Below are 26,759 nucleotides of genomic sequence, written 5' to 3' on the forward strand. Positions count from 1 at the left end.
TGCAGTGTCTGACTACAAGGAATGCAAAGAATTTGAGCATTGACTTTTACTTTCCGACCCTTGGAAAGTCACAAAAATTATTTTGCATTTTTAAAAAACTTCACACAACAGGCACAGAGAGAAGTACCTTGTAACAAAATAAACTGATGAGGAACAAACTTCTGTGTAGATGTCTGATAAAATGACAGCAAATGGCAGCAATACTCCCATTATCACATAGCCAACATGAAGTAGGCCTACATCGTAAATCTGCTAACAATGACTTGGCTGTGGATAGAATGACAGGTGCACCTGTAAGTAAATTCTTTTGTTGTAACCTATAGCTGTGCAACGGACTGAAAGTGCAAAATGACAGTGACACTCAGCTAGGGGGACACATGCAGGTAGGGCTTTTTTTGCACAAGAGGGAAGTGGTTAGCAGAGGTGCTGAGAGCCAACTAAAACTGACTGACATGGAAATGGCTGATGCAGGGGTGCCTTGTCATTGATATGAAAACCTGCCGGGAAATCGAATAACCAGCGCTTCCCTCATGTTTCAGCTTCTCGCAAACTTGCTGCACGCATTTAGATTTGCCTTTTTACAAATATCCAGGATGTTTCTGTGGCCAGTTTTGACCTACAAAAAGGCAGCATTTCAGGATTCCCAGTATTAAACTGAGCTCTTCCGGACAAGAAGAAGGATGAGGACACCATCCTGAAGGGAATCCGTTACAGGGCAATTTGACCGGGCAAGGCCCACAAGACTACCCTGCAGCCCTCAAACTCTGTTTTAATAATATACAAGGCATGAATGCCACAAAAACAGCCTTACCTGCAAACACACTTTTAAGGTGAAGGTTGGCAAGTACAATTTATCCTTTTGCAATTTATAACAAGTACAATTTATAGCAGTACTGCAATACTGACGTCTTGCCATTTCCAGTAATGAGGGCCAGGTGGAATTCAAACCAACAGTGTGTAAAGATGGCCTGCATCCACACCGACATCTCAGCTGATGTCGTAACTTTCCAGAAATCGTTTCTTCACATTTCCAAAGTTATGCAAAGCACTGAGCTGGGCGCACTGACAAACAACTAACCAAGAAAGAAAAAAAATGCGAAATTTACCAAGGCCAGATTCTGACTTCAGCGTGTTCTCTGTGTATGTGTGACGCACTTCCTCACATCAGAATTAACACTGAGCACACAGTTAGGGCTGGAACTTCCCTCGTCTCTCAGATCATGCATTTCGGTCTTGTCCTGTGAATCACTGTGGACCTGAAACCCAGGTGACAAGGCCCCGGTGTTGGGGGGGCGGGGAAAAAGGAACTGTCCACAACTGTTTTTCAACAGAAACAGGCCCAAAGTTCTCTCTGAAATAGGGAACTAATGCAGCTTCCTTTTTCTTGCCTGACTTCCTTTGTACGCTGCTTTGAAAGACACTTTGAATTGCAGCTAACAAATGGCTACTGTCAAAACTGCGAGGATAAATTCAAAACAAATGTCGGATGTTAGCTGTCTTCCAAATCCAGGCCCCCATGTTTTCTTTTTCACAATGGCTGGCTAAGTCCTCATTGCACTGGAAATATGTGCATGTTTGTGTCATTTCAATTACAGATAGATACAGCACAGACAAATTTCTCTTTAGACACTGAGGAAAAACGAATATAAACAACCAACGCCACCTTGTGGCACAGTATGATTTACTCCCTGATACAAATTTACATCAATGCCCAGAAGAAGAATAAAGGGGCATAAAACTGTCAGTATGTTGCCAGATGCCCCTGAGGTAACAGTATATTCATGCTATAGCATGCAACTCATTCAGCCCTGGATGGCTCAGTCATACCGAGGACGGATTACTTGGTAAACAAGACTCAGGTCTTTCGTGTAGCCAATTCTCCTTCCCAATTTCCTTTCGAGAACGAATATTCCGCTCATGCCTTCGATCGTATCCCTTCCTCCTCCAGACCATGTTCCATGAGAAGGACAGCCCAAGACCGAGCTGGATTTACAACCCCCCGCGCCATTACAGCTGGATATCTCTTTCACTGTTGCTCCCCTCCAGCGGTTGCACAGATAATACAAGCAGTTATTCAAGGCAATTATATGTGAGTACATATTCTCACAGCAGTACCGAATTAGGCCATCAAAAAACACATGATTTCACAATCTTCCCCAGCATAACCTTTCTACCAGCAACCTATCTCATGACTTATTCAGTGATGTGAATTACTGCTCTCTCTCTCTCTCTCTCACACACACACACACACGCACTCACACACACACTTCCATCGGGCTCCTCTGTTGGACAGTGTGTGGCCCAGTCGGACTGCTAAGTCTGCATTTCTCTGTGTTGCTGAATGCAGAATAAACAATGTCTGGTATGTCACCAAGTACACTGGAATTCAGTGTCAAGGAGACACATTAAGTAAACCATTTAGAAAACCCTTTCACAGAGACTGAGATATTGATAACAGCACTTAATATCTGGAATACTGACAGCCAGTGTTCTCTTTTGCCCGCCCCCACTTATACACATGCATACACACATAGACCGTCTCTGTCTTCTGCCCTCCAGTCCGCTGCACTTTACTGACAGTGACATCACAATTGGAAATTAAGTACCAGGGGTTCCATTAGCTACACAGACAGCAGCCTACACTAAAGCCTGCCTTAGCGCACTATCATCTGCGGTCTAATGCCTCGCATTTTGATTCACCAACATTATAATCCCAGCCTTCAATGATGAAAGGAGAATGAGGTTAACTGAAAACCCCTTTGTGCTGAAAAATCCCTCTGGCAAAAAAATAAAAGAAAAAAGTTCAAAGGCGGAGCTGGGTCAGTGCACATGACTGCTGAGCTAGAGGGAGGATGGGAGGGAGCTGATGGGGAAGAGAGGCACAAGGGAATTTCATGAGAAGCAGTCTGTGCTCTGCAGCGACCAATGACGCTGTGGATGAGTATATTTAGAAGCCCACGTTGGGTATAATTGGTTTCAGAAGACTGCAATTTCGAATTATCCCCACGCCGCAGGGGCTGGGGGCTGGGGAACCTTGCCAGTGAGGCCAACTGATCTCTGTGGATAGGCAAGAAGAGGGTCTTGGGGAGGCTACCTCCAAGCAGAGTACACTAGCATCCCAGTCTTCCCAGACATGCAGCTGGGGACTGCTGCAAATGTCTCCAGCTGTGCATACCCCCCCCCCCCCCCCCCCCCCCCCCCCCCCCCCCCCAACCTCAGGTCAAAAACTTAACACAGATATAAACATCTGGCAAACATTTGGGTTGGCGATAGATGGTGAGAAAATCCAGGTATCTGAGAAATCTATTGATGCTACATCTGCAATATGTGACAGTGGTAGTTCAAATGTACACAGGAAACGCAACACAGCCGATAACTGCACAGCCCTATGAACAAGGGGGTTTTCCCCACTACTAATTATGAGCCCGTGTACACACATAGTGCTCCCTGAAGATGCCAATATTTCTCACAATCCATAATTTGGAGTTTGAACAACATATTTCAGGTGAACGTAGCACACAGAAGTATGAAGAATTCCCTCCAAAAACAGAAAAAATCCTTTGCACAAAAATAGGCCTCCACATTTTGTGCTTAAACAAAATAACAGGCACTAGACTGCCAGAGGGTAAAACTGACACAAAGAATAAACTTCCATTTGAACCAAGATTCTCGTTGGATCCTCCCAAGAACAGCGATGAATGAAATGGCCAGCGTGCATTCCTTGCTCGTGCTTTCGCTCATCTGTGCCGTATGGACGCAAAGCACTGCCAGGCACCACACCCCTCGTGCGGTTAACACACAAATGTCACGTGGTACAGAGTGACGCACGCCAGAAATACATTAAACACAATTAAGGAAATAGAAACTCGGGGAAACAGCGGGTCAAATGTGCGTGGAAGATATCCATATCAGTGTTATGTGGGGTTAGTGACTGCAATTGAATCCCATGTTATGCAACTGACTCGTATTACACGCATATCATACAGTCAACAGATAAAATGTTAGAGATGAACGTTAAAATCCTGGAATGTGGCTCGTTATCTGGCCACACAGGCAGCAAAACCGAAATACAAGTCTCGCATCTTCGACAACTTTCAACGTCACTGATTCGAAGCACATTCAAAACAGCAGTGAACGCTTCCGTGGCTTCCAGTGCATGGCTATTTGATTTGCACACACGCGTTTCTCCAGACACACCCACGCACACTGGAACATTGTGACCAGGAGAAGTGCTGGCAAGCAAGCCATGAGGTCACATCTTTCAATCTAAATCGCTCTGAATAGGAGCATCTGCGTAACCTTATGTTACAAGTTGCTGTCAGTATTGTATGTTAGGACGGCAAGCCTTTATAACAACATTCCCCAAGCTGTTTTCACGGTTTAGAGAAAACAATGTAACTTTTTTCTAAGTAGCTTGATACCCTGCCTATTGCTGCAAATGTTCACCGTTCCTAGCTGTCATTCTCCAAGATTTCAAGGTAATTTTTTTTTTTAAGTACTGATGATCCAGTTATTCTTGCAAGCTAACAAGCTGAATAGATATTCCCTTCAACTAATTAATTTCTGTTTATGTCAGCTAAACTGGTGCCGTCTGTAAGCTAAAGTCAGCAAATAAATAAATAAATATAAGGGGTTGAGAAAAACAAATCACTGATGTCAGTGTGCCCTTTTATTTAGGCAGATGCATAAGCACGAAGCGGCTTTACTCATCGCTTTACCTATTTTACCTACTTCTGTAGCAAGCTATCTTGTAAGTTGACAGCCTCTTGAAAGTCTTTTTAAAGCGTCGTTTCCCTTCCTTACAACACTCCGAGCTAACATATTAAGTGTGTCAGAACTACCGAGCGATGAAATACATTTTATTAAATTTTTTTCAAAACAAAACGATTTCCGTAGGAATGCAATTGCTTACCTTGACTATCGTAATAAGCTTAACTTCTGTCCTTTGCCTGGTAGTAAGACTAACATTATTCCACAACTCATTCTGAAAGCAACTCACAAAATATGCGGGGATTTCCTCGCGCAAGATGATTCTATTGGCCCGGTGTGGGTGAGTCACATTTTTCCTTGACTTTGACCAACATTCTCTGAGGGATACTCGCTAAACTACATGGGATAGACGGAAACATAAATATGCATATGAAAGAGAACACAACTTGAGTGAAGACTTTTACTTAGATTACAATTTGGAACTTAACTTAAAGAAATGAAAAGTGATTGTTTTATCTAACGCACAGCCGTTCGGGCAAGACTGGATTTAACGTAAGTGCTCTACAGTATAATGGTTCACAACTGACTCTTGACGGGTAATGTTAGCAGAACAGACAGAACAGAGAACGGGACGTGAACCGGGGTCTTTAAAAATACAATATTTGTTCTTTTAAAGCGACTAACGTGGTTAATACACACTGCTAGATAACGGATGTATAACTATACAGACAGTTAATTTATAAGTAGCTATAGTTCTGAAATGCCACTGTACGTGATAACTATAATACAGATACGTAAAGGCAGATAGTCCCTAGTGTTATCAACAAAGTGCCCCTCCCGCCGCGGTGTACGACATCATGAAAAGCTGAGTTTCGGAACATAATAAAAGTTTGCCGTCTCGTTAGCTATTTAGAAAGTTTTATGGAGTGTATCAGTAGCTCTAAAAGTTCTGTGTTGTGAACGAAATAACGTTAACGGAATACAATATGTATCTAGCTAAGGAGATAACCCAGTGCATTTTATGAGATACTTAGTTTAGAGGAAAACTTTAGATTTATATACATATGTAGAAATATATTCATTATAATAAATAATTGTTTGGCATGTAGATTTAAAAGAATAGTATAAAAAAAAATTAAAAAAATACAACATTCCCATACCGGGAGTCGAACCCGGGCCGCCTGGGTGAAAACCAGGAATCCTAACCGCTAGACCATATGGGAGGTCATATTACAATGTCCTGAACTATGGTATTAAAACATGTGAACATTATGTTATTCGTTAGTTATTTTACGTGAGCTATGCAAGTAGAAAATTCTGTATTTTGTCTACAAAAGGGCAATGACCTTGCGTAAGGAAGGAAGGGTGGTTCCAATCTTGCACAAATTAAGACGAACATACCGGCTGTTAAACTATAAGCACCACATAACGGCATTCGCCAAAGATATTAGACCCAATTATTTTAATCCTAAATGTTTTTTTATTAAATTAGGCTGAAATTGATGTTAATATGGCTACAAAATGGATAAATAGATCGTTCCTGACCTAAACACCCGAAGTCACGCCGGAAAATGACTTCTGTGATGCGTGACGTAGTTGGGGAACAGCTCTGCTGTTATGCCTTTAGGTTGAAAAGATGGCCTTTACCAGTGACTCAAATGAGTCTGACTCTGAGTCTGCAGAAGACAATCGCTGATCCTGATACCACAATACAGCCGTTCTGAGCCGTGATTGGATTTGCGGGATTCTTTCCAAAGCCAACAACCAAAGCACTCTTTAGCGTTGTCGCAATAACTGCCTTACGCGCATCACGACAACTCTTTACTGTAAAAAAAGGACAGTATCTCACTATCACGTCACAAAATACAAACACATATGAAGAGCTGTAGATGGATTAATACATATATTTTAACGCTATTTAAAAAATAAATAAAAACTAGGAGCTTGAAATGGACCCAAATGCCCATGTTGCTAGAATTGCTGATCACTTCTTATGCGAATCTGTAGGCTACGTCTAGCTGTGACTGTGCCTTATACGTGTCTTGTTGTAACTATTTTTTGTTTCTTTATAAAGCTACACCATTCATACTGTTCATCAAAAAAATCTAATTTAGTTACTAGCACATGGTCTATTCAACTAAAATTGAACTTCATTTAGTGAGCGTTATGGCCACACGGTGGCAACAACCACCTAGATATGGCGACCTTATCTCGCCCAAGCTTGTTGTATTTGACGACACTCTCAACAGAAATTAAACTCCATAAGTAGGCCTACAAGAAATGTTTAAATGGTAGGCCTATACCAGTTTAATATTGTGAGCCCCCCTACTATGTTTCACTCGTCAAAATGTGTATAGTCTACTTTCCAAAAATTAACCACCTGATTTAATCTCACCCACTACAGGGTATAGTACTGGCGTAGTGTAAATATTCAGTTAACTCGCACACATAATCTACGACATTCAGTTCATAGTAGCGTACGAGTGAACGTATTCTGAATCATGGGTTAACTGGGACAGCATTGAGCACTTTATCGGCTGCACAAGGAACATCCTTGGAAACCATTCCAGTAAGTATTTTACTACTTGTAGACAATAAGGACCTGGGATATTTGTGAAATAAAATGGCCCACACTGCAATGAGAACACAACGGCTAAAAAACTGACATGATTTTTTTAATGAGAAATACACAAAACCAAAAAAAAAAAAGAAAAAAAAAAATGTACAAGTTGAAATAAAATAAAATTTAAAAAATTGCATTATTATAATTTCTTGGACTTCTTTTTTTTTTTATACATAAACTCTTCCATTATTCTCCATGATCACTATTTTCACAGCAAGATCCCTTCCATCGGATTTCAGAATTACACCTTTTCAAGTGGAGTCAGCAGGATTTGGGCAACACATAAGCAGGTCCGCTGCATCTACGTTTAAGTAGGAGGTGGAGTTAGCGCCCTTTAGCCCGGTGGCTGAAACGGGGCCCCCCCATCACTAAGCCACCGTGGCAGAAGTGGTCGTGATTCTGGGTGTGGGGCGGGCACACGTGTTGCCCTGTTTGGGTCCCCCCAGGACACAGGGCTCACTCAGCTGGGGGACTCAGAAGACCCCCACTCACACACACACATACACACACGCGCACACACACACACAGACACACACGCACATGAAAAACACACACACACACACACACAACCACAAACACAAACTATCAATAATATGGGGTGGTGCTTTGTCCGGGTTGTGTATCTGGAAGAAGAAAAAAAATAAATTAAAAAAGGCTCAAGTTTACCAGGAGCATTTATGATTTATTTTCACACACAGCCCTCCCCCCCACCCCCTCCCCCACACCATTCCCCATTCTGTAATCAACAATGAACTGTTTCAAGTTTTATTTTCCATGGGCAACAAGTACAAGGACAATGGAAGTCTTACTGCTGCACTTCCAGTCAAATATAGATCTATAGATCACAATACAAGCACAAAAATCACAATAAAAATATAAGTAGCTACAATAATAGAAATAATGGTATTAAGTGACTCGCGCAGTGAAATCTAAGTCCTCAAGGACAATTGTGTCCCCTCAAGCCACTGCTGACTGCATTGTAGTGTACACGTGGTATCTGTTGATAAATGTTAGGCCGTAACTAGACAGTGTCATAGCGAAAAGGGCGGGGCTTTACTCGAGAGCTGCTGCTGGAGCTGTCTGACCAGGGCTGCAGTCTGCTGCTGCTGCTGCGTCTGCTGCATGCCCTGCCGGGGGAACTTACACACACACACACAAATACACAGAGTCCTTTTAAACACACTGAAACCTGACAGTGATGCACTCTGGAATATTTACAGTGACTCAACGGCATCAATCTAAGGGCTAAACACCGGGCACCTGTTTACACAGGCAGGCCCAAGAGCAGAGATTATGTAGAACAAGATGTGTCAAGGTGTCAGGTTTGTGTGTCAAAAGCAGGTAAACAGGGTAACCAAAGGGAATGTACCAACACAAGGCCGATGACAGCCTTAATTTTTAACTGCAGGAACCCTTAAAGTAAATACATCTCCAAAACACTTTCAGTGAAATGCTGAATTTCTTAATACCCAGTGTCCTCTCTGCAATGACTTTTTGTGGAAAGAACACAGCGTGTACAACTTTGTACGTCTCGCTTTCAGAACTATCTGTTAAGTGAGTGTAATGTGGAGATGAGACTGGGAGCGCGCGACAGGTCTTACCAGAGGCTGCTGGGGGGGAAGGGGCTGCATGCCCAGGCTCTGGGGTTGAGCCTGGGCGGGGGGCTGGGCTGCAGCCACCTGCTGCTGGGCCTGCTGCTGCTGGGCCTGCTGTTGCTGCTGGGCCTGCTGCTGCTGCTGGGCCTGCTGCTGCTGCTGCTGCTGGACCTGCTGTTGCTGTTGTTGCTGCTGCGCCTGCTGCTGTTGCTGCTGCGCCTGCTGCTGTTGCTGCTGCGCCTGCTGCGCCTGCGCCTGCTGCTGCTGCTAATTAGGCCAAACGAGAAAGAGTAAGAGCCGAACGCAAATGAGCACGGAGCGTTCGCCCTAATCACAACTCGCAGAAAAGCTACCATTGCGTTAGCATTCTGGTGGGACACTTTAAAGTCAGGACCCTGGAGGTACATTGTTGAATTAGTGGAAAGCAAAGCGGGGAGATCAGAGGAGCAGAGTGTGGCCTACCCTCAGGGCCTGCTGTTGTCGCAGGAACTGCTGCTGCTGCTGCGTCTGTTGCTGAACTTGCTGCTGCTGCTGTTGTTGCTGCTGCTGCTGTTGTTGTTGCTGCTGCTGCTGCTGTTCGGCCAGCATCTGGTTCGGTCGCATCCCTGGGTGCACCCCCTGGCCCGCCATGTGCCCCAGCCCCGGGCCGGGCATCAGGGGGGTCTGCTGAATGGGCTGGTGAGGAAACCTGCCGAAACGTCGGAGAGGTGAAGTTAGAGCACACTGCAACGCACACACACACCAGCAGGGGGCAGACTAATGTCTTAAAAACACCACAGCGCAGCTCCGTTTACCGTGACACACAATTTGCCCCTGAAGGGCTCGGCTCGCAGGAAATGACAAAAGATGCAGGGGGTTCAGCCAAAATGAAAAAGCTCATTTCCTGATTCCTGATACACTCAGTGGACAGCACAGCTTTGGAATTCCACTGCAAACTCACCCGGCGAGCGCAAGAGAGGAGCAAGTGATCAGCTAACAACAAAGCTGAAAATTTAATGAAAGCAGGGCTGCAGTTACGCTACAGAAACCCTCTCCGTTTCCCGTACGGGGACGCCGCGACGCCCCCCGCCCCCCCCCACCTCACCTCTGCGTGTTCTGCATGCTGTGCACGTATCCCGGGGCCTGCTGGTGCACGTAGCCGCTGGGCCGCTGCTGGATCTGCCGGAGCGGGTCCACCATGGCGGGGTTGCTGCCCGGGTGCGAGCCCTGGAAGCTCTGGTTGGCGTAGGCGGGGGGGCCTATCCCGCCGCCCTGGGAGGGGTGCGGCTGCATGCTCATGTGCGAGCCGTACGTGGTGTAGCCCTGCGGGAGCGTTTTCGGGAGAGAGGAGGGGAGAGTCAGGAGACGGAGATTACGCGAAGGAACGGCGATGACGCAGGAGCGCTGGAGACGAGACTCTCCACAGACTTGCCTGAGACGGCTGCATGGACCCGTACTGGGGGTTGGGCGTTATCTGTCTGATCTGCTGTCCCAGCATGCTCTGGTTCTGGGCAAAGGAGGAAGTGGGGGAAATATCAAACCATTTCCACTCAGACCAGGGTTTCACAAATGGCACCATTCAAGTGAAGACAGTCACATATTTTCGAACTGAACATCAGTTACCAACATATGACGAGCATACACGCTTACATAGCGGGCAAAAAAATTACAAAATTTATGAAGAGTCAACTAATTAAAAACTTTATTAAAAAAAGAACAAATGCAGTTTCTCCGATGGAGACTGACCAGCCTAGCCTGGAGTTGCTGGCGCAGGATCTGTCCCTGCGGCATGGTTGGCTGCGGTTTGTAATTTCCCATTTGGTACGGCTGCTTGTCCAATCCGATCATTCCCGGCATGCCTGGCATAGCGGGCATCATGCCCGGGTACGCGGGCCGCGTGGGCATCAGCTTGCCGATGGAGATGGAGTTGCGAGTCGGCCGGTAGGGGGTGTCCAGCCGGGGACCGCCTGTGGGGGGGGGGGGGGGGGGGTGGTGAAGAGTGCGAAATCCAGAGCGTTAGACAGAAAAATGCCAATGTGACAAACCACCGCTAAACGGGAGGAAAAACAAACTGTTTCCCAAACACAACTCATCACAGTAGAGCAGCACTGCCATTTTAATTACTGCTTAGAGCCAGCCAACAATCTTAGAGGGAGGAAGTGATTTGTATATGAACCCTAATTACTGGAATGTCTGGCCCGCGCTAGCACACATATGGATGCATTCGAGCTTCACCGGGAAAAGGCGTGCTGTATTTACTCCTCAATTAGACGTGCGGGCACTCGCACCATCTCTGCCAATTCCCTTTTCTGTTTCTCCAAAGATCTTTTTATCAGGAGTAAAAGCTGAGAGGGCTCACACCAAAAAGCCAAGCAAGACCGCAACACACTGGAGCACGCACGCACACACACACACACACACACACACGCGCGCACGCACACACACACACACACACGCGCACACACACACAGAGCCACGCAAACGCAAACATGTAGAAAGGCGCACACAATAAAGCAGGGCTGCCCAACCCTGTTCGTGGATATCTACTCTCCTGCAGGTTTTCATTTCAAACCTAATTTGGCACACCTGATTCTACTAACTAGCAGCTCAACGAGATCTCCAGCTGTTGAATGAGGTGCGTTTTGTTAGGGTTGGAGTGAAAGCCTACTGGACGGTAGACCTCCAGGCGCAGGGCTGGGCAGCCCCGCACTAAAGGGTTTATGTACAGCAGTGAAGCGCTCTGAACAGACCTGCAGGCAGTGGCTGGTTCTGGGCGTAGATGCCCATGGGCTGCTGGCTGTACATCCTGTTGAATGGCAGGCTCTGCTGGCCCAGCATGAGGTCAGGGGGCATGCCGGCGCCATAGGGCACCCCTCTCTGCGTGTTGGGCACGTACTCCTGGACAGGAAAACAGAGACAGGCGCACTCTCAACCGTCAAGCACTGAGGACAAATGGATGTTTAAATGACAAAGACAATCATATCAATCGTATGAATTTTGTCCGGAAATGAAAATTAACATTAGGTTTAAAACTGTCAATAATATACTTTTTTTGGAGGGAAAGAAATTTCATATATGGGGAGAAAAACAATAAGGAAATAGTATTGAACTTATGTTGAATTAAATGTTAACAGGTGTGTACAACTGTATAAAAATGGCAACAGAAATGTGAATTTACCCACATCCGGTCTCTACAGAGCACTGGCACGTGGCCGCAGCGCACCCTAGTGGCTCACCTCGGTCTTGCTGGTGGACTGGTTCCTTTTTTTCTTGTTTGGCTTCTTCTTGCTGGGCTCCGTGGCGACGGTGGGCGTGCTCTTCTCCGGCTTGACGGCCTCCACCAGCTTCTTCTCGGGCTCCTGGGGCACGGGCGTGGGGGGCTCTTCCTCCTCCGGGGGCAGCGGGAGGGGCTCCAGGTAGTAGCTGCGGGGCTTGGGCTTCAGGTGGGTGTGGTACAGCAGGAGCCTCTGCTGCTCCTCGAACTTGGTGACCTTGCGGTCCACTCGCACCGTCCCGAACCAGCCCCAGGACAGCGGGGCCGAGTGCTTGAGCCCCTCGAACACGTCCCACGGGGAGATCTTCTGCTTGGTCGAAACTTGAAGGCCCTGTTGGGAGAGGAGGCTTCAGTCTTTTTACATCTTTTACTCATTTTAAAAAGGTAAAGCAACAGAACCGACTACACAATGCTTCGGGGGGGTTCAGACACTGAAGACGGTGCTGCTACACCTGTCTACTGAGTTTGACAATTAAGTGCACAGCATGCAGAGGAACTGCACAAAGCCGGTGAGCATCCCTGCTGTGGAAATCAATTAACTGAGAGCTTCAGTGGTTTCAATCATTACAACTGTTAATTTAACGGTTAAGGCATCACATGAAGATCTTTATTTTTTATTATACTGCTCTGGATTTCAACAGCTAAGCATCACAAGACTTGACACATTTCATCTCACATTTGACACTCAGACGGCGGCTGTAACGGAGCGCGCTCAGTGCCTGTTAATTAACCGCCGCGGCGTGCCCACCTCCTTCTCGAAGCCGGCGATCTTGTTGCCCTTGGTGTCGATGAGCGAGCCCTGGGGCTCGCAGGTGATGACATCACGCGTCTGCTTGGGGAGGGGCAGCAGCTGCCGCACTTTCTCCAGGCTCTCCGACTGCCGGTCGCCCAGCTCTTTCTGCGGGACGGGCGAGGGTTTCGAACTTGTTAGAGCGCGTTAAACGCCGTCCCAAAGAGCACTCGGTCACCTTCAAACAGTCGTCTAACCACCTGGGTGTACGCAGCGTCTGCAGTTTACTTTCAATAAACAGCCAACGTAGGCCTTGGAAACAAGGCGGCCATTTCAGACCATAGATGACTTCAGCGCTGATTCCACCCTTGGCTCTCCCTGCTTATTCATTTTGTATTATTTTGCACGCAGGAAGAACAAATGCAAGCGTTCACTGTAAACTGCAGAATCAGTTGCGCTGGAGAGGTTGGAAACCCTACTGGACTTACACTAGAACCTCGCCTTAAGAAATCTCTTTAATTGGAAGAACAAAGCTCTAGTGCATTAAAAATAAATATAACAAAAGACAGTTTAAGTACTATCAGGCAAACTGCACAAAACCCAGCAGTGGTAAGAGAGGCAGAGTTGTGAGCAGGGCGCTAGGCTAGCGCGGAAGCGGCGCTAATCCCGAGGCTAGCGTTACCCGCAGCTTCTTGACCAGGTTCATGTAGGCCCTCTTGTTCTCCTCCATGCTGCCCTGAGAGATGCTGGACATGTCGGCGGCCAGCGTGCCGTTAATGAGCACGCTCAGCATGTCCAGGACGGTGGTGAACAGCTCGCTGTGGACAGAGGGGGCAGCAGAGAGCAGGGTGAGACTCACGGGGGGGAGCACAGACCAGCCCACTACCATTTATATGGACAGAGGAACGCCCAGAACTAGGGCTCTGACACCAGCACATTTTCACAGAGGCGTATTAAAATGTCACCCGGGGCCTTTTTCTCAATTTCAAAAAAATGTAAACAAAATGGAAGAAATAATGCTTTGAAACTGAAGTGAACCCCAGGGAGAGTTCGGAAATGACATACAAATAAAGCAAAATGGCCCTCAGCTGCAAAGGTGATTTAAGAATGCTGATGCGTTAGACTCAGAATAACAGCTGGGGGCCTTCAAAGACATTTTGACAAACACCACGGCAGCTGGTTCATTTCCTCAGCAGCAGGTCTGTTAGAGGTCTCATAAGGTCTCCGTGGCGACGTGAATGGGCTGTGGTAGGGAGGTGGGGATGTGAATAGGCTGTGGTAGGGAGGTGGGGATGTGAACGGGCTGTGGTAGGGAGGTGGGGATGTGACTAGGCTGTGGTAGGGAGGTGGGGATGTGAATAGGCTGTGGTAGGGAGGTGGGGATGTGAATAGGCTGTGGTAGGGAGGTGGTGATGTGAATAGGCTGTGGTAGGGAGGTGGGGATGTGAATGGGCTGTGGTAGGGAAGTGGTGATGTGAATAGGCTGTGGTAGGGAGGTGGTGATGTGAATGGGCTGCGGTAGGGAGATGGGGATGTGACTAGGCTGTGGTAGGGAGGTGGTGATGTGAATGGGGTGTGGTAGGGAGGTGGGGATGTGAATAGGCTGTGGTAGGGAGGTGGTGATGTGAATAGGCTGTGGTAGGGAGGTGGGGATGTGAATGGGCTGTGGTAGGGAGGTGGTGATGTGAATGGGCTGCGGTAGGGAGATGGGGATGTGAATGGGCTGTGGTAGGGAAGTGGTGATGTGAATAGGCTGTGGTAGGGAGGTGGTGATGGGAATAGGCTGTGGTAGGGGGAGGTGGTGATGTGAACAGGCTGTTTTAGGGAGGTGGGGATGTGAATGGGCTGTGGTAGGGAGGTGGGAATGTGAATGGGCCGTGGTAGGGAGGTGGTGATGTGAATGGGCTGTGGTAGGGAGGTGGTGATGTGAATAGGCTGTGGTAGGGAGGTGTGCATATGAATAGGCTGTGGTAGGGAGGTGGGGATGTGAATAGGCTGTGGTAGGGAGGTGGGGATGTGAATGGGCTGTGGTAGGGAGGTGGGGATGTGAATGGGCTGTGGTAGGGAGGTGGGGATGTGAATGGGGTGTGGTAGGGAGGTGGGGATGTGAATGGGCTGTGGTGGGGGGGAGGTGGTTGCTACTCACTTGTTGGACTGCATGTCCACCGTGCCGCTGCTGATGATGTCGAGGAGAAGCACCGCCCACTCGGTGGTCTGCTGGGTGCTACGCTGCACCGTGTCAAACATTCCACCCACCTGGAATACAAGGAGGGGGCGTCAACAGCCACTTAACTTCAAATACTACGCCATGTGCTTCTACTGAGGTGACATATATATACTCCCAAGGCCACAGAGATTTTACAATTACACCTTGTATTTAAGCATCTTGTAATTTTCTATTACAACATATGGGAAGTTATTGGTCACTATAGAATTCCAATATAAATAAGTGTTCGGTACTGCCTTTCATTACTAATTACTAAAATAATTTATCAATTCAAATAACTAATCAAAAGTTTCATCTATTCCTTTCTTATTGCACGTGCTTAAGCAAACGCATGTAAGAAAGAGCAAAAATGACGCTGGACCACAGTGCAGGGGAAGCACTAGCTGATACTCATCGTGTCATTTCGCGAAGCGAGGACGGCGAACGGCGCTCACCAGGTTGAGCCGTAACTTGAGGGCCTCGTGCATCATCTGCTTGGCCTTGCAGTCGTCCTGGTACTGGTCCTCGCGCCAGTTGGTGACAATCTTGGGTGATCAGAAAGGATGCAGCTCAGTATATCCACTAAGAACAAGGTGTGCTTGCATGAGAGAGAAGCAGCCAATGGCCTGAAGGGGTGAGAGCGTAGGGGGCGTGGCCTCACCTGCTGTACCTGGCTGAACAGAGAGGTAAGGAGACCCTCCCTCTGCTCGTCCTGCCCCTTCAAGCAGGTCAGCACCAGGGACAGGAAGGGCTGCTGACTCAGGAGCGACATACTGAAACAGAGGCGACGCAAAAAACCGTCACCAGGGGGTGACATCGCTCGCAGAGACAAACACATGCAGCGGCATTCCCCAAATTTCACTTGGCTTCTTGACCATTCAAGGAGCTAAGTGCAGCGGCTCAGGGGCGCCTCCTCACCTCTTCTGCTTCTGCCGGTCCCTCTCCTTGCGGGACGAGGAGCCCAGGTGCTGGCCCTTCTCCAGCTCCTCCCCGGCGGCCTTCAGGACGTGGCCCTGCACCGAGGTGGGCAGCTTGGCGATGAGCGGCGCCACCAGCCACACGCCCGAGCGCTCCGACGAGCTGCGGGCACACAGAGGGCACGGGGGTCACACAGAGGGCACGGGGGTCACACAGAGGGCACGGGGAGTCACAGCCCGGGCGCTGACAGCAGCCCCCGACCGCGCCCACTCCGGGGCACACAGAGGGCACGGAGGTCACACAGAGGGCACGGGGGTCACAGCCCGGGCGCTGACAGCAGCCCCCGACCGCGCCCACTCCGGGCACACAGATGGCATGGGGGTCACACAGAGGGCACGGGGGTCACACCCCGGGCGCTCACGGCACCCCCGACCGTGCCCCCTCCGGGGGGGTGACAGTGGCGAACAAAGAGAACAGCCGGTAAACGTGCTTTAGGGTGGTCGTCAGGACGACTCCGAGGGCATAAGAATTCCGCGGTGACACCCCTAATGCCTGTGGAACAGGTGCAGCACCAGGACATTAAGCATATCTGCGCAGGCCACTGGCTCAGTTTATTTGGGCTCTTCACTCTTCTACTGCCGAGAGCTGCCCAGGAGGAATTTGCATAGGTGGGTGGCTCAATTTGCAAAACAAATAAAATGGCGGAATTTACAGCCCAATAAAGGCCTTATTTATTTTCCTGCCGATGCACTAGCAATGAGTAACAATGGCCCTGATGGCGTCTGGTGCAGCGTCACCTGTTTTTTTAATCTTCTTTTCGGTTCACTGAAAAGTCAATAAAGTGGCTTTATAAGTCTGCAAATCAGCCTGTGCAATTATGCAGATTAAGAACGTAAGAATGACTGAGTACTGAGCACAGTGTTCAGTCTGGTTTTGAGTACCTGAAGGGTACCTGGACACAGATTACCACAGGGGCATATCCCCAATCCATACCTTTAAAACAGTGTGTCAAAGCAGTCAAAACAAACCAGAACAAACGTTTTTATATTTATCCCCCCACATCATTAAACACGATGGTTTCTCTCCTTTAAGTTCAGTCTGTGAGAGTCAAGCAGCAGAATAATTAGATTTTTTACCTCTATAACTTGATCAAGAGAAGCCAAGTTAAAAGCGTCTTTCCTGGGAAGGTTCCCTGTGTTCAGAATCAGAGCCCCCGGGGGCTTATCGCAGGGCTGCAGGTACACAGCGCAGCGGGCGTTCAGGCGACCGTACGCACCTGAGCACGGGCTTCAGCTTGCTGGCGTTGTTGCTGTTGGAGACGGAGCTCCCGATGCTGCCGGAGGCCGCAGACCCGTTCCCCGAGGGGTTACTGGAGTTCATCTCCGCAGACTTCTGGAACACCTCGATCGTGGCCTTGGCAATGTTCTCCAGCAGGGAGTTCTGTTCCTGTTAAAGCAGAAAGAGTCCCCCCCACACACACATTAGAGTACCCCCTCCACACACACACATTACAGTACTCCCACACACACACACACACATTACAGTACTCCCACACACACACACACATCAGAGTACTCCCCACACACACACACACATTAGAGTACCCTCTCATTCCCATTCAGAAGCATGCAATGGATTAAACACACATTACACGGTCATAAATTCCAAAGATTCATGAAGCCAATTAAATACAGAAATTGGCATCATAAAAACTTTGGATTAATGGGGCTAATTCAATGCAGCAATGATTATAATAAAAGTTATGGCGGTGATTCAAGGCAGCAATTGTTACAAAAACCACATACACACAGTTGGCTTACCATAAAGACTATGGATTCATTCAGCGCATTGAACATTAGTGAAAACACAGTGGTATAATTCCACAAAACCAGCATCTAAAGCCCAGTGAATCCTCCGATGGCTTAGGCCTAATTTCCCCGTGCTCGGGGACACAGGCAGGCTTGCTTACATTGTTTGTGCTCTGCTTGATCATCAGCTGCAGCTCCAGGGAGGACTGCCTCATGGTCCACTGATCCATGTTCTGCAAGGGCATAGCACAAGACTTATACTCTCTCACACACACACACACACACACATTCACACACACACACACTCTCTCTCTCTCTCTCTCATTACGGTAATCTATGTGCATCCCACAGCCTTCAAAGCAAAAGGGCCTATTAGTGAGGCCAAACCCACCCCCACCCCCCACCCCCCAGTCCTGGCCGCTCAGCTAAAACCCTGAAAGCAATTAGCTGGCTGATTCAAATTCCCACAATGCAAAGCTTCAAACTGCGGGTGGCCAGCTCATATTTATTTATTTTTTGTCCGGCTGAGCGATGGGCGGGGTCGCTGCGTTTTTTCCGGCCCCTCCCGAGCTCTGGGGCGGGGCCTTCTCTGCGGCGAGAGCTCGAAAGAGTAACGGAACGCAACGCAACGCGACACAGCGTATTCACCCGGCGCGTAACCCCCCCCCCCCTCCCCGCCCGGCTCGCCCTGCCCTGGCACCGCCTGCCCCACCTGCTCGGTGGAAACAGATGCCTCCGCAGCCCCGAACGTGAGCTATTGTCCCTGGAAATCTTGAGCACCCGGCACGGGTGGGAGACGGTAGGGGGGGGAGGTTCGCGGAGAGTTCGGGGGGGATAAATCCCGGCCTGATGGGAGTACCATGTGTTGGCTCTCGCGCTCGGCTGAGGGATTACAGGGAATTGTCAATGATTCAGCCGCGTCTTTACTAGCGGGCATAAACCGGGATGGCTCCGCACCATGCTAGCGTGGACTCTGTGTGGCCCGATCCATCTCGTCCTGAAGCCGTTTTGCTGGGAACATGTGGCTTCCCGGGAGCGATATAAAATAACGTCAGACTGTCCAAACTAAGACTGGCCTTGATTGACCCTTTTCCCTAAGCTGTGTATGTTTGATGCAAAGTACTTGCAAATCAAATATGAATATGGCGGAACAGACTGAATGAAGCCGGTATGACTATTCCAGGCATCGCAGTGATACAGTATTCCTGTTATAAAGCACTTGGACAGTGTTCCTGGTGTTCAGCGCTGGTACAGTATTTCTGCTTTATGTTCCTGGTGTTCGGCGCTGGTACAGTGTTTCTGGTTTATGTTCCTGGTGTTCAGTGCTGGTACAGAGTTTCTGGTTTATGTTCCTGGTGTTCAGCGCTGGTATAGCGTTTCTGGTTTATGTTCCTGGTGTTCAGTGCTGGTACAGCGTTTCTGGTTTATGGTCCTGGTGTTCAGCGCTGGTACAGTGTTTCTGGTTTATGGTCCTGGTGTTCAGCGCTGGTACAGTATTTCTGCTTTATGTTCCTGGTGTTCAGTGCTGGTACAGTATTTCTGGTTTATGTTCCTGGTGTTCAGCGCTGGTATAGTGTTTCTGGTTTATGTTCCTGGTGTTCAGCGCTGGTACAGTGTTTCTGGTTTATGGTCCTGGTGTTCAGTGCTGGTATAGCGTTTCTGGTTTATGGTCCTGGTGTTCAGTGCTGGTACAGTATTTCTGGTTTATGTTCCTGGTGTTCAGCGCTGGTACAGTATTTCTGGTTTATGTTCCTGGTGTTCAGCACTGGTATAGTGTTTCTGGTTTATGTTCCTGGTGTTCAGCGCTGGTACAGTGTTTCTGGTTTATGGTCCTGGTGTTCAGTGCTGGTATAGCGTTTCTGGTTTATGGTCCTGGTGTTCAGCGCTGGTACAGCGTTTCTGGTTTATGGTCCCGGTGTTCAGTGCTGGTACAGTATTTCTGGTTTATGTTCCTGGTGTTCAGCGCTGGTACAGTGTTTCTGGTTTATGGTCCTGGTGTTCAGTGCTGGTATAGCGTTTCTGGTTTATGGTCCTGGTGTTCAGTGCTGGTACAGTATTTCTGCTTTATGTTCCTGGTGTTCAGTGCTGGTACAGTATTTCTGCTTTATGTTCCTGGTGTTCAGTGCTGGTACAGTATTTCTGGTTTATGTTCCTGGTGTTCAGCACTGGTATAGTGTTTCTGGTTTATGTTCCTGGTGTTCAGCACTGGTACAGTGTTTCTGGTTTATGGTCCTGGTGTTCAGTGCTGGTATAGCGTTTCTGGTTTATGGTCCTGGTGTTCAGCGCTGGTACAGCGTTTCTGGTTTATGGTCCTGGTGTTCAGTGCTGGTACAGTATTTCTGGTTTATGGTCCTGGTGTTCAGCGCTGGTACAGTATTTCTGGTTTATGGTCCTGGTGTTCAGCACTGGTACAGCGTTTCTGGTTTATGGCCCTGGTGTTCAGTGCTGGTACAGTATTTCTGCTTTATGTTCCTGGTGTTCAGTGCTGGTACAGTATTTCTGGTTTATGTTCCTGGTGTTCAGCACTGGTATAGTGTTTCTGGTTTATGTTCCTGGTGTTCAGCGCTGGTACAGTGTTTCTGGTTTATGGTCCTGGTGTTCAGTGCTGGTATAGCGTTTCTGGTTTATGGTCCTGGTGTTCAGCGCTGGTACAGCGTTTCTGGTTTATGGTCCCGGTGTTCAGTGCTAGTACAGTATTTCTGGTTTATGGTCCTGGTGTTCAGCGCTGGTACAGTATTTCTGGTTTATGGTCCTGGTGTTCAGCACTGGTACAGCGTTTCTGGTTTATGGCCCTGGTGTTCAGTGCTGGTACAGTATTTCTGGTTTATGTTCCTGGTGTTCAGCGCTGGTACAGTATTTCTGGTTTATGGTCCTGGTGTTCAGCACTGGTACAGCGTTTCTGGTTTATGGCCCTGGTGTTCAGTGCTGGTACAGTATTTCTGGTTTATGTTCCTGGTGTTCAGCGCTGGTACAGTATTTCTGGTTTATGGCCCTGGTGTTCAGTGCTGGTACAGTATTTCTGGTTTATGTTCCTGGTGTTCAGCACTGGTACAGTGTTTCTGGTTTATGTTCCTGGTGTTCAGTGCTGGTACAGGCGGTGTGCGCGGCTGACCTGCAGGATGCGTTTGATGCGCTGTCGCTGGGGGTTGTCTCCCTCCTCGCTGTCCAGCTGACGGTGCGGGTAGCAGATGAGCTGCAGCAGACGCTGCGCCTGGATGTTGATCAGCACCGGGTCCTGCAGGGCACTGCTGTCCTCCGAGAGGGACTTCAGACAGCGCTCGCCCACCCACTCCTGAGAGAGAGAGAGAGAGAGAGAGACAAAGGGAGAGAAGGGGGCAACGGGGAAAGACAGAGGTCGAGGGTCAATGGCACTGTCGACAGAGCTCACAAGTCAGGCTACAACTTCCGCTAAATTGAAGTTCGGGCCATAAGCACACACTCCTGAAACAATCAAATTAGGGCTAAATGAGACGATTTAGGTTTCCATTACAGTCGTAGCTCAGGGTGGCTATTCTTTATGCTAATTGCAAAGCGTAAAGACAAGATAATTACTCCCAGTTCTCAAAAGGTCCTTCCCTTAATGACTCTGCAGTCTGTGAGGGCAGATAGAAGGGTTTCCCATTACAGCAATAGAAACACAGGCGTTTGATCTCCAACGCTGGGAAACTACATAAAAACGGGAACAGAAAGCCAGTTTTCCCCCCCATTTACGAGAAAAACAGATGTTCCAGAACGAAGCCAGGGGTTCGGGACATCACAGTTTTGCGCAAAAAAAGAAAAGGCCCTATTTTAAGAGCTGAAAGACATTGTGATTGTGGGGGTGTTCTTTGCAGGAAAGGAGCCAATTTCAGCCCACCTCAGGTGAACTCTGAACAGCCTATATGCAGGACCACGGCCAAAAAGTCTCAAATGATATTAACTCGTGGAGTTAGCGCCAGGTCAGGGAGTGAAACTGCGGCTTTACTCAAAAGCCCATGAACAAGTTATTTTTTAACATGGTTTTATTAAAGAGAGACTCAGGAAACATTAGCCCACATTCCTAAATCTCATGCCAGCTCACATGTTGTGTTGTCATTTGGTTTCAATTATGATAAAAAGCAGAACCTACATGTGGTTCTGTGTTAATTCTTGTACGGGAACTTTGCACAACGGGCCGGTCAGGGTGGAGTACTCCATCGGGACCCAGAGTGCACCGATGGGGACCCTGTGCTACAGGATGCTGCAGTCTTTCAGGTATTATATTAAACTACGGTTCCACCTCACTGTGGTCACTAAAGGCACATTGGAAAAAGCAACAGTGCAGAAAAAATGATTAAATTCACCCAGTTGTCTGCGTAAAACAAGCCCAACTAAAAACCTCCAAAGCAGCTGATTAGATAAGAAACACGCTGTGGCCTTCATTACCCTCCCAAGACCACTGCTGCTACAGACACCTCCATTCTTCTCTGACCTTTCATATGTTAAACAGAACCTGAATGCTGAATCCTGAATTCGCAGTAAGAGAAAAGATCTTCTCAGCTAAATCAACGTTGAACTCCGTAACAAGAGTGTGTGTGTGTGTGTGATGAGTATCTTCATCCGTGCTGGGTCTCACCTGCTGACAGATGCTCTTCAGCACGTACTTGGCGTACACGTCCAAGCTGGCCGTTTCTATGGAGACGGTGCGCCGGTCCTCGGCGATGTCCTCGAGGCCGGCGGGGTGGGAGAACCCCGATCCCTTCAGCTCCGCGTCTCCTGTGGAGGAAGAGGAGGAGGAAGAGGAAGCCCGCGGAGAAGGTCGCGTTAGGAACAGGAGATGCTCCAATGCGGTCCAGCCATTCCAACAGCATAAGTTCACACAAAAAGCAGTATTTAAATAATCCCCACAGAAACACTGCATGTAGACTTGCTAGGGTTCCACTATTTTACAAGGCCTGTATGATTCAATAGGCATGCTCAACGTGTGCTTTCTGTGTAAGCCTCAAAATAAAGTCAAATAATCAGGATTAATTATTACAAACGGATCCATTTTTTTAGCTAGATCACATGCAAGGAAGTAATTTTCTGCAGTATTCACTCAACTGCCAATCATGAAACTTGAATCAGACAACAAATAATCATAACAGAAGAGATTTACATAACAAAAATAAGCAAAGTAATTATATCTCATTTAGAAGAGGGGAAGGACACTGTGACCTTCTGCAGCAACATCGCATTCTGTCACAAGGCGGCAGGTCTTACCCAGCATGAAGACGGCCTTCAGGACGGCAAACACGGCACCGACGACAATGCTATTCTGCGAGGCGGCCAGCAGATGGCGATCACACGACGACCGGATCCCAACAGAAGCTTTATCTGGAGAGAAGATTTTCACAGAGATGAGCGCATGGTCTAGCCTGCGAAACGACGTTGCGGTTAAACGCAGACGTACAGGAGCCGTAATGGCGACGGGTGCGGGCCGCGGTACCTGACTTGGTCCCGTCCTGAGGGCAGGGGTTGCGCTGGGGGGTCTTGAACAGGTGCAGAAGGATCCTGCAGGTGAGTCTGGCTCCGGGTTCAGAGTCCTGCTCACTGCAGGCTGAGAGAAGCACACAGGGTCTTAGACAGTGACTCTTACAGAAACAGACCAGGGCAAGAGAACGGCAGAACTGAGGCCAGTTCTAGACCTGGGAAGGAAAGGTTCTAAACTTCTTATCAGGGGGCCTGTGAGTCCAAATCATGTAGGAGAGGGAAGGTTCTAGACTTCTTGTCAGGGGCCTGTGGGTTCAGGTCCTGTAGGAAAGGGAAGGTTCTAGACTTCATATCAGGACGCTGTGAGTTCAGGTCCTGTAGGAAAAGAGTATTTCCCCACAGGTATTCCAGTAAGGCCCAGCTACTCTAATGGGACAGTGAGTGTACCCAATCCAAAAAGCACGGAAAGACGGCACGTCTGTGTCTGTAAGGAAAACACATGCCGTGTTGGCAACAGGCCCGGTTGCGAAACTTGGGAGACTTGTTCCTGGACTCACGAGCGTCTCGCAAACACCGGTGACGATTTCGCGGAAAAGCTGTGAAATAGCGTTATCTGCACGGAATTTGGCATGTAGCTGAGCCCCCCGAGCCGGACCGAGAGCGCGCCGGGGGGCCATATTCACGGCAGCGGTGAGCACATCTCTGGTAAAAACACCTCTGAATGGGCCGTTGTGCTCGCTGGCGCTGAGGGAATCGGCCCGTCTCCGGGCCAGCCAGGCCTCTGGCCGCGGCACAAAGCTCGGGCGGGCGGGTCGGCCGACGGGCCGCGGGATCAGACGGGCGGTCTGTTTGCCCCCCGCCCCCCCTCCAGACAGACCTGCTGCATGGCGAATATGTACCCTTTCCCTCACACCAAAACAAAAATAGCAGGCGTCTGTGCTTCGGGCTGGTTTTGTGCATGCCGAGCACCACGTAGCCAAAAATCAAACTGCTCTGGGCTTTAAAAAAAACAAAAAATCGGCGTCAAACCGATTTCCATCTTTAGGGCGAGACAAAATAATCCTGAGAGGAAAAATGTTTTAGTACTGGTGAAATACCCGATTCATTCGCCGTACTCAGCTGTACAAACTCAAGAGCGTTAAAAAAAAAAACGTATTTGGGAGCGGAAAGCCCAGAGCAAATGCAATTAAACGAGAAATGACCAGCACTCATATGATCTCAAAATAGTAAATATTTTACTTATGACTAACACAGCAGTCTCAAGAGGCTTTTTGGAAATATTGCCTTCTCAAGAACAAGATGCAGCATGGCCAATTCATAAAAGCACATAGCTCAAAGTTGACTAATAACCCCCAGGGTCCAGTCCCTAAGACCCTCTCAAACAGATTTTTTCAGAAATTGCACAGAATCGGGAGGGCATCGAAAATGAGGACTAACCGGCGTTTAGGAGAGACGGGATGGCCACGCAACGAACCAGGTCCTCCAGGAGGAGGCACTGCCGGGCGATGAGGATGGCCACGAAGGTCGCCAGGGAGTCATGGAAGGAAAGGTCGCTCACCTAGAGATGACAGGCACAAGGGAGAAAGAGAGGTGACAAAATGGCTTCCACTGACACCACAAGTCATCAAAGCATCGGTGGGAAATGGCCGCCGTAGGTTTGCGCCAATGGAAAACTGAAAGGTCTCTGCGTATGAGCTCTGAGCTGTGTTCCAGAACTAAAAAGACTATGGGAACAGCTATGTTCGCCTTTGTTTACGAGTTCTGAGCCGAGTTCTAGAACCTGAAAGACCGTGACTATGGGAACTGTAACATTGCTCTTTGGCTCTGACTTCTGAGCCACGTTCCAGAACCTTAAGCTTACAGCTTATGAAAGTTGTCTTTCGTTTTTAAGGTGTGAGGTGTGTTCCAGAAGCTGGGGCTGATGGGAAGGGAGCGCTCTGCCCCGTGGTCTCCGGGGCGCCGGGGCTTGCAGACTCACGTCCACGTTGCACAGCAGGTCGTTGAAGCCGCAGTTGCCGTTGTTGGACGAGCAGCAGAGGGCCTTGAGCACACCGAGCCACTCGGCGCTCAGGGAGCGGCAGTACGCCGTCAGCTCCGCGCACAGGATGCCGATGTCGTTCACCCTGCCGGAGAGACGCACGGCGTTACGGCCTCCATCTTTTTACATCCTCCATCTTTTTACACCGTCCTCTTATCATACGCACTAACGCGGAGCCATAACCCACCACCAGGCCTCATCAGCATTACTGCCTGTGTGGTCTCAAAAACTCCCAGGTTGACTTGCGGTTTCTCTTCACATTTTTAATTATGTATAAGAAACATGATGCTATCAGCCCGCAGGGTTTGCAAACAGCCCCTTTCCTAATAAAATGACCAAAGAAACACTTAAAAATGGCTCTGACCTTGTGTTAATGTAGCTGGTTGTGGCAGTGCTAGTTTAATGCACAATGAAGCCACAGCCTTTCCATGAGAGCTTAGACAGTTACATGGTTCTACCAAAAATGAAATGAGAAAGCTCAAGAATGCAGTCTTTGCTTTTATGTAGAATAGCAGATTAAACACACAAAATTACTTTTTTCAAACATTAAAAAAACAAAAGTTTTAGTACAAAGCCATTTCAAAACTATAAAGCCTTTATACTCAACAGTACAGCATCTACCTAACTATACTATCTGTAGACCCAACGCTCCAGATATGCAGCAGCACATCCCGTTCACATAAGCCATCCCTGTCCTCAGGCCAGACAGTGTTTTAAACGGAGTGTGTAATAGGGAAATGCTTGCCTCTCGGGGTCGCGGTGGTCCACACACACGTCCATCAGCACGTTGCACACGAAGCTGTAGCGGTTGGCGGGGCTGTCGTTGAGGATCTTCCCCACCATGGAGTGGTTGAAGTTCTGCGCCGAGGGGTTGGCGATGGTCTCCATCATGAACACGGGGTCCCACAGCATGTTGGAGTCGGACGGGTCGATGTTGCAGTAGATCGAGTTCTTCACCTTGGAGCAGAATTCACTGGCACAAAGAATAAAACATGTTACATGCACATACCTGAATCTCAACAGAACTCCATTGCTAAAGAATAACTTAAATAAATAAATAAATATTTTAAATGCGACCACAATTGCAGTGGCCCATTATCATTTTTATTCATTTTATTCAACCAGGTAGGCCATCTGTTCTTATTTGCAGCCACAACCTAGGGAAATAGTGAGGAATAGTGGGGAACCCCAGGGATTGTGTAGCCAATCAGCAGACGGATGATTTTGATCAGGATAGGGGGCTGGCACAGCAGCTCTTCTGAGAAGCGCTCAGTTTAGCGCTTTACCTGAAGATCTCCCCGAACTTGCTCTTGAGGTGGCTGCAGGAGGTGTACAGGTCGTACAGGTAGGCCAGGATGCAACGCTCGGCGGAGGAGCAGTCCGCGGGGTTCACCCCCGATTTCACCACGATGCGCAGCCTGAGGGAGGGAAAGCGTACGCCGCACACG

The 26,759-nt window shown here is 48.5% G+C and overlaps 2 protein-coding genes and 1 non-coding gene across 3 annotated transcripts in view; all 3 read right to left on the reverse strand.

Moving 5' to 3' along the window:
• The window catches only part of LOC118223146 (ETS-related transcription factor Elf-1-like), a 50,125-nt gene extending 45,098 nt beyond the window's left edge, over positions 1-5,027 (reverse strand). Inside the window, exon 1 of the mRNA XM_035409337.1 lies at positions 4,913-5,027. The gene's annotated coding sequence lies outside the window, so the exon portion shown is untranslated. The remainder of the gene's footprint in view (positions 1-4,912) is intronic.
• An 834-nt stretch (positions 5,028-5,861) lies between these two features.
• trnae-uuc lies at positions 5,862-5,933 on the reverse strand. The gene has a single exon. It is a non-coding gene; the product is annotated as a tRNA-Glu (tRNA).
• Positions 5,934-7,477: 1,544 nt separating this feature from the next.
• med12 (mediator complex subunit 12) overlaps positions 7,478-26,759 on the reverse strand; it is a 31,639-nt gene continuing 12,357 nt past the window's right edge. Inside the window, exons 20-44 of the mRNA XM_035410130.1 lie at positions 26,598-26,729; positions 26,057-26,284; positions 25,252-25,396; positions 24,711-24,831; positions 23,290-23,400; positions 23,064-23,177; positions 22,438-22,577; positions 20,956-21,135; positions 18,005-18,076; positions 17,312-17,481; positions 16,036-16,197; positions 15,779-15,890; positions 15,573-15,662; positions 15,058-15,167; positions 13,594-13,729; positions 12,930-13,079; positions 12,144-12,512; positions 11,658-11,805; positions 10,654-10,874; positions 10,340-10,414; positions 10,013-10,230; positions 9,391-9,616; positions 8,935-9,138; positions 8,391-8,472; positions 7,478-7,956 (exon numbers count right to left, since the gene is read on the reverse strand). Of these exons, the coding sequence (XP_035266021.1) occupies positions 7,919-7,956; positions 8,391-8,472; positions 8,935-9,138; positions 9,391-9,616; positions 10,013-10,230; positions 10,340-10,414; positions 10,654-10,874; positions 11,658-11,805; positions 12,144-12,512; positions 12,930-13,079; positions 13,594-13,729; positions 15,058-15,167; positions 15,573-15,662; positions 15,779-15,890; positions 16,036-16,197; positions 17,312-17,481; positions 18,005-18,076; positions 20,956-21,135; positions 22,438-22,577; positions 23,064-23,177; positions 23,290-23,400; positions 24,711-24,831; positions 25,252-25,396; positions 26,057-26,284; positions 26,598-26,729 (3,754 nt within the window). The 3' untranslated portion in view covers positions 7,478-7,918. The remainder of the gene's footprint in view (positions 7,957-8,390; positions 8,473-8,934; positions 9,139-9,390; positions 9,617-10,012; positions 10,231-10,339; positions 10,415-10,653; positions 10,875-11,657; positions 11,806-12,143; positions 12,513-12,929; positions 13,080-13,593; positions 13,730-15,057; positions 15,168-15,572; positions 15,663-15,778; positions 15,891-16,035; positions 16,198-17,311; positions 17,482-18,004; positions 18,077-20,955; positions 21,136-22,437; positions 22,578-23,063; positions 23,178-23,289; positions 23,401-24,710; positions 24,832-25,251; positions 25,397-26,056; positions 26,285-26,597; positions 26,730-26,759) is intronic.

Source organism: Anguilla anguilla, chromosome 3 (genome assembly GCF_013347855.1).
Source record: "Anguilla anguilla isolate fAngAng1 chromosome 3, fAngAng1.pri, whole genome shotgun sequence".
NCBI classification, from domain to species: domain Eukaryota; kingdom Metazoa; phylum Chordata; class Actinopteri; order Anguilliformes; family Anguillidae; genus Anguilla; species Anguilla anguilla.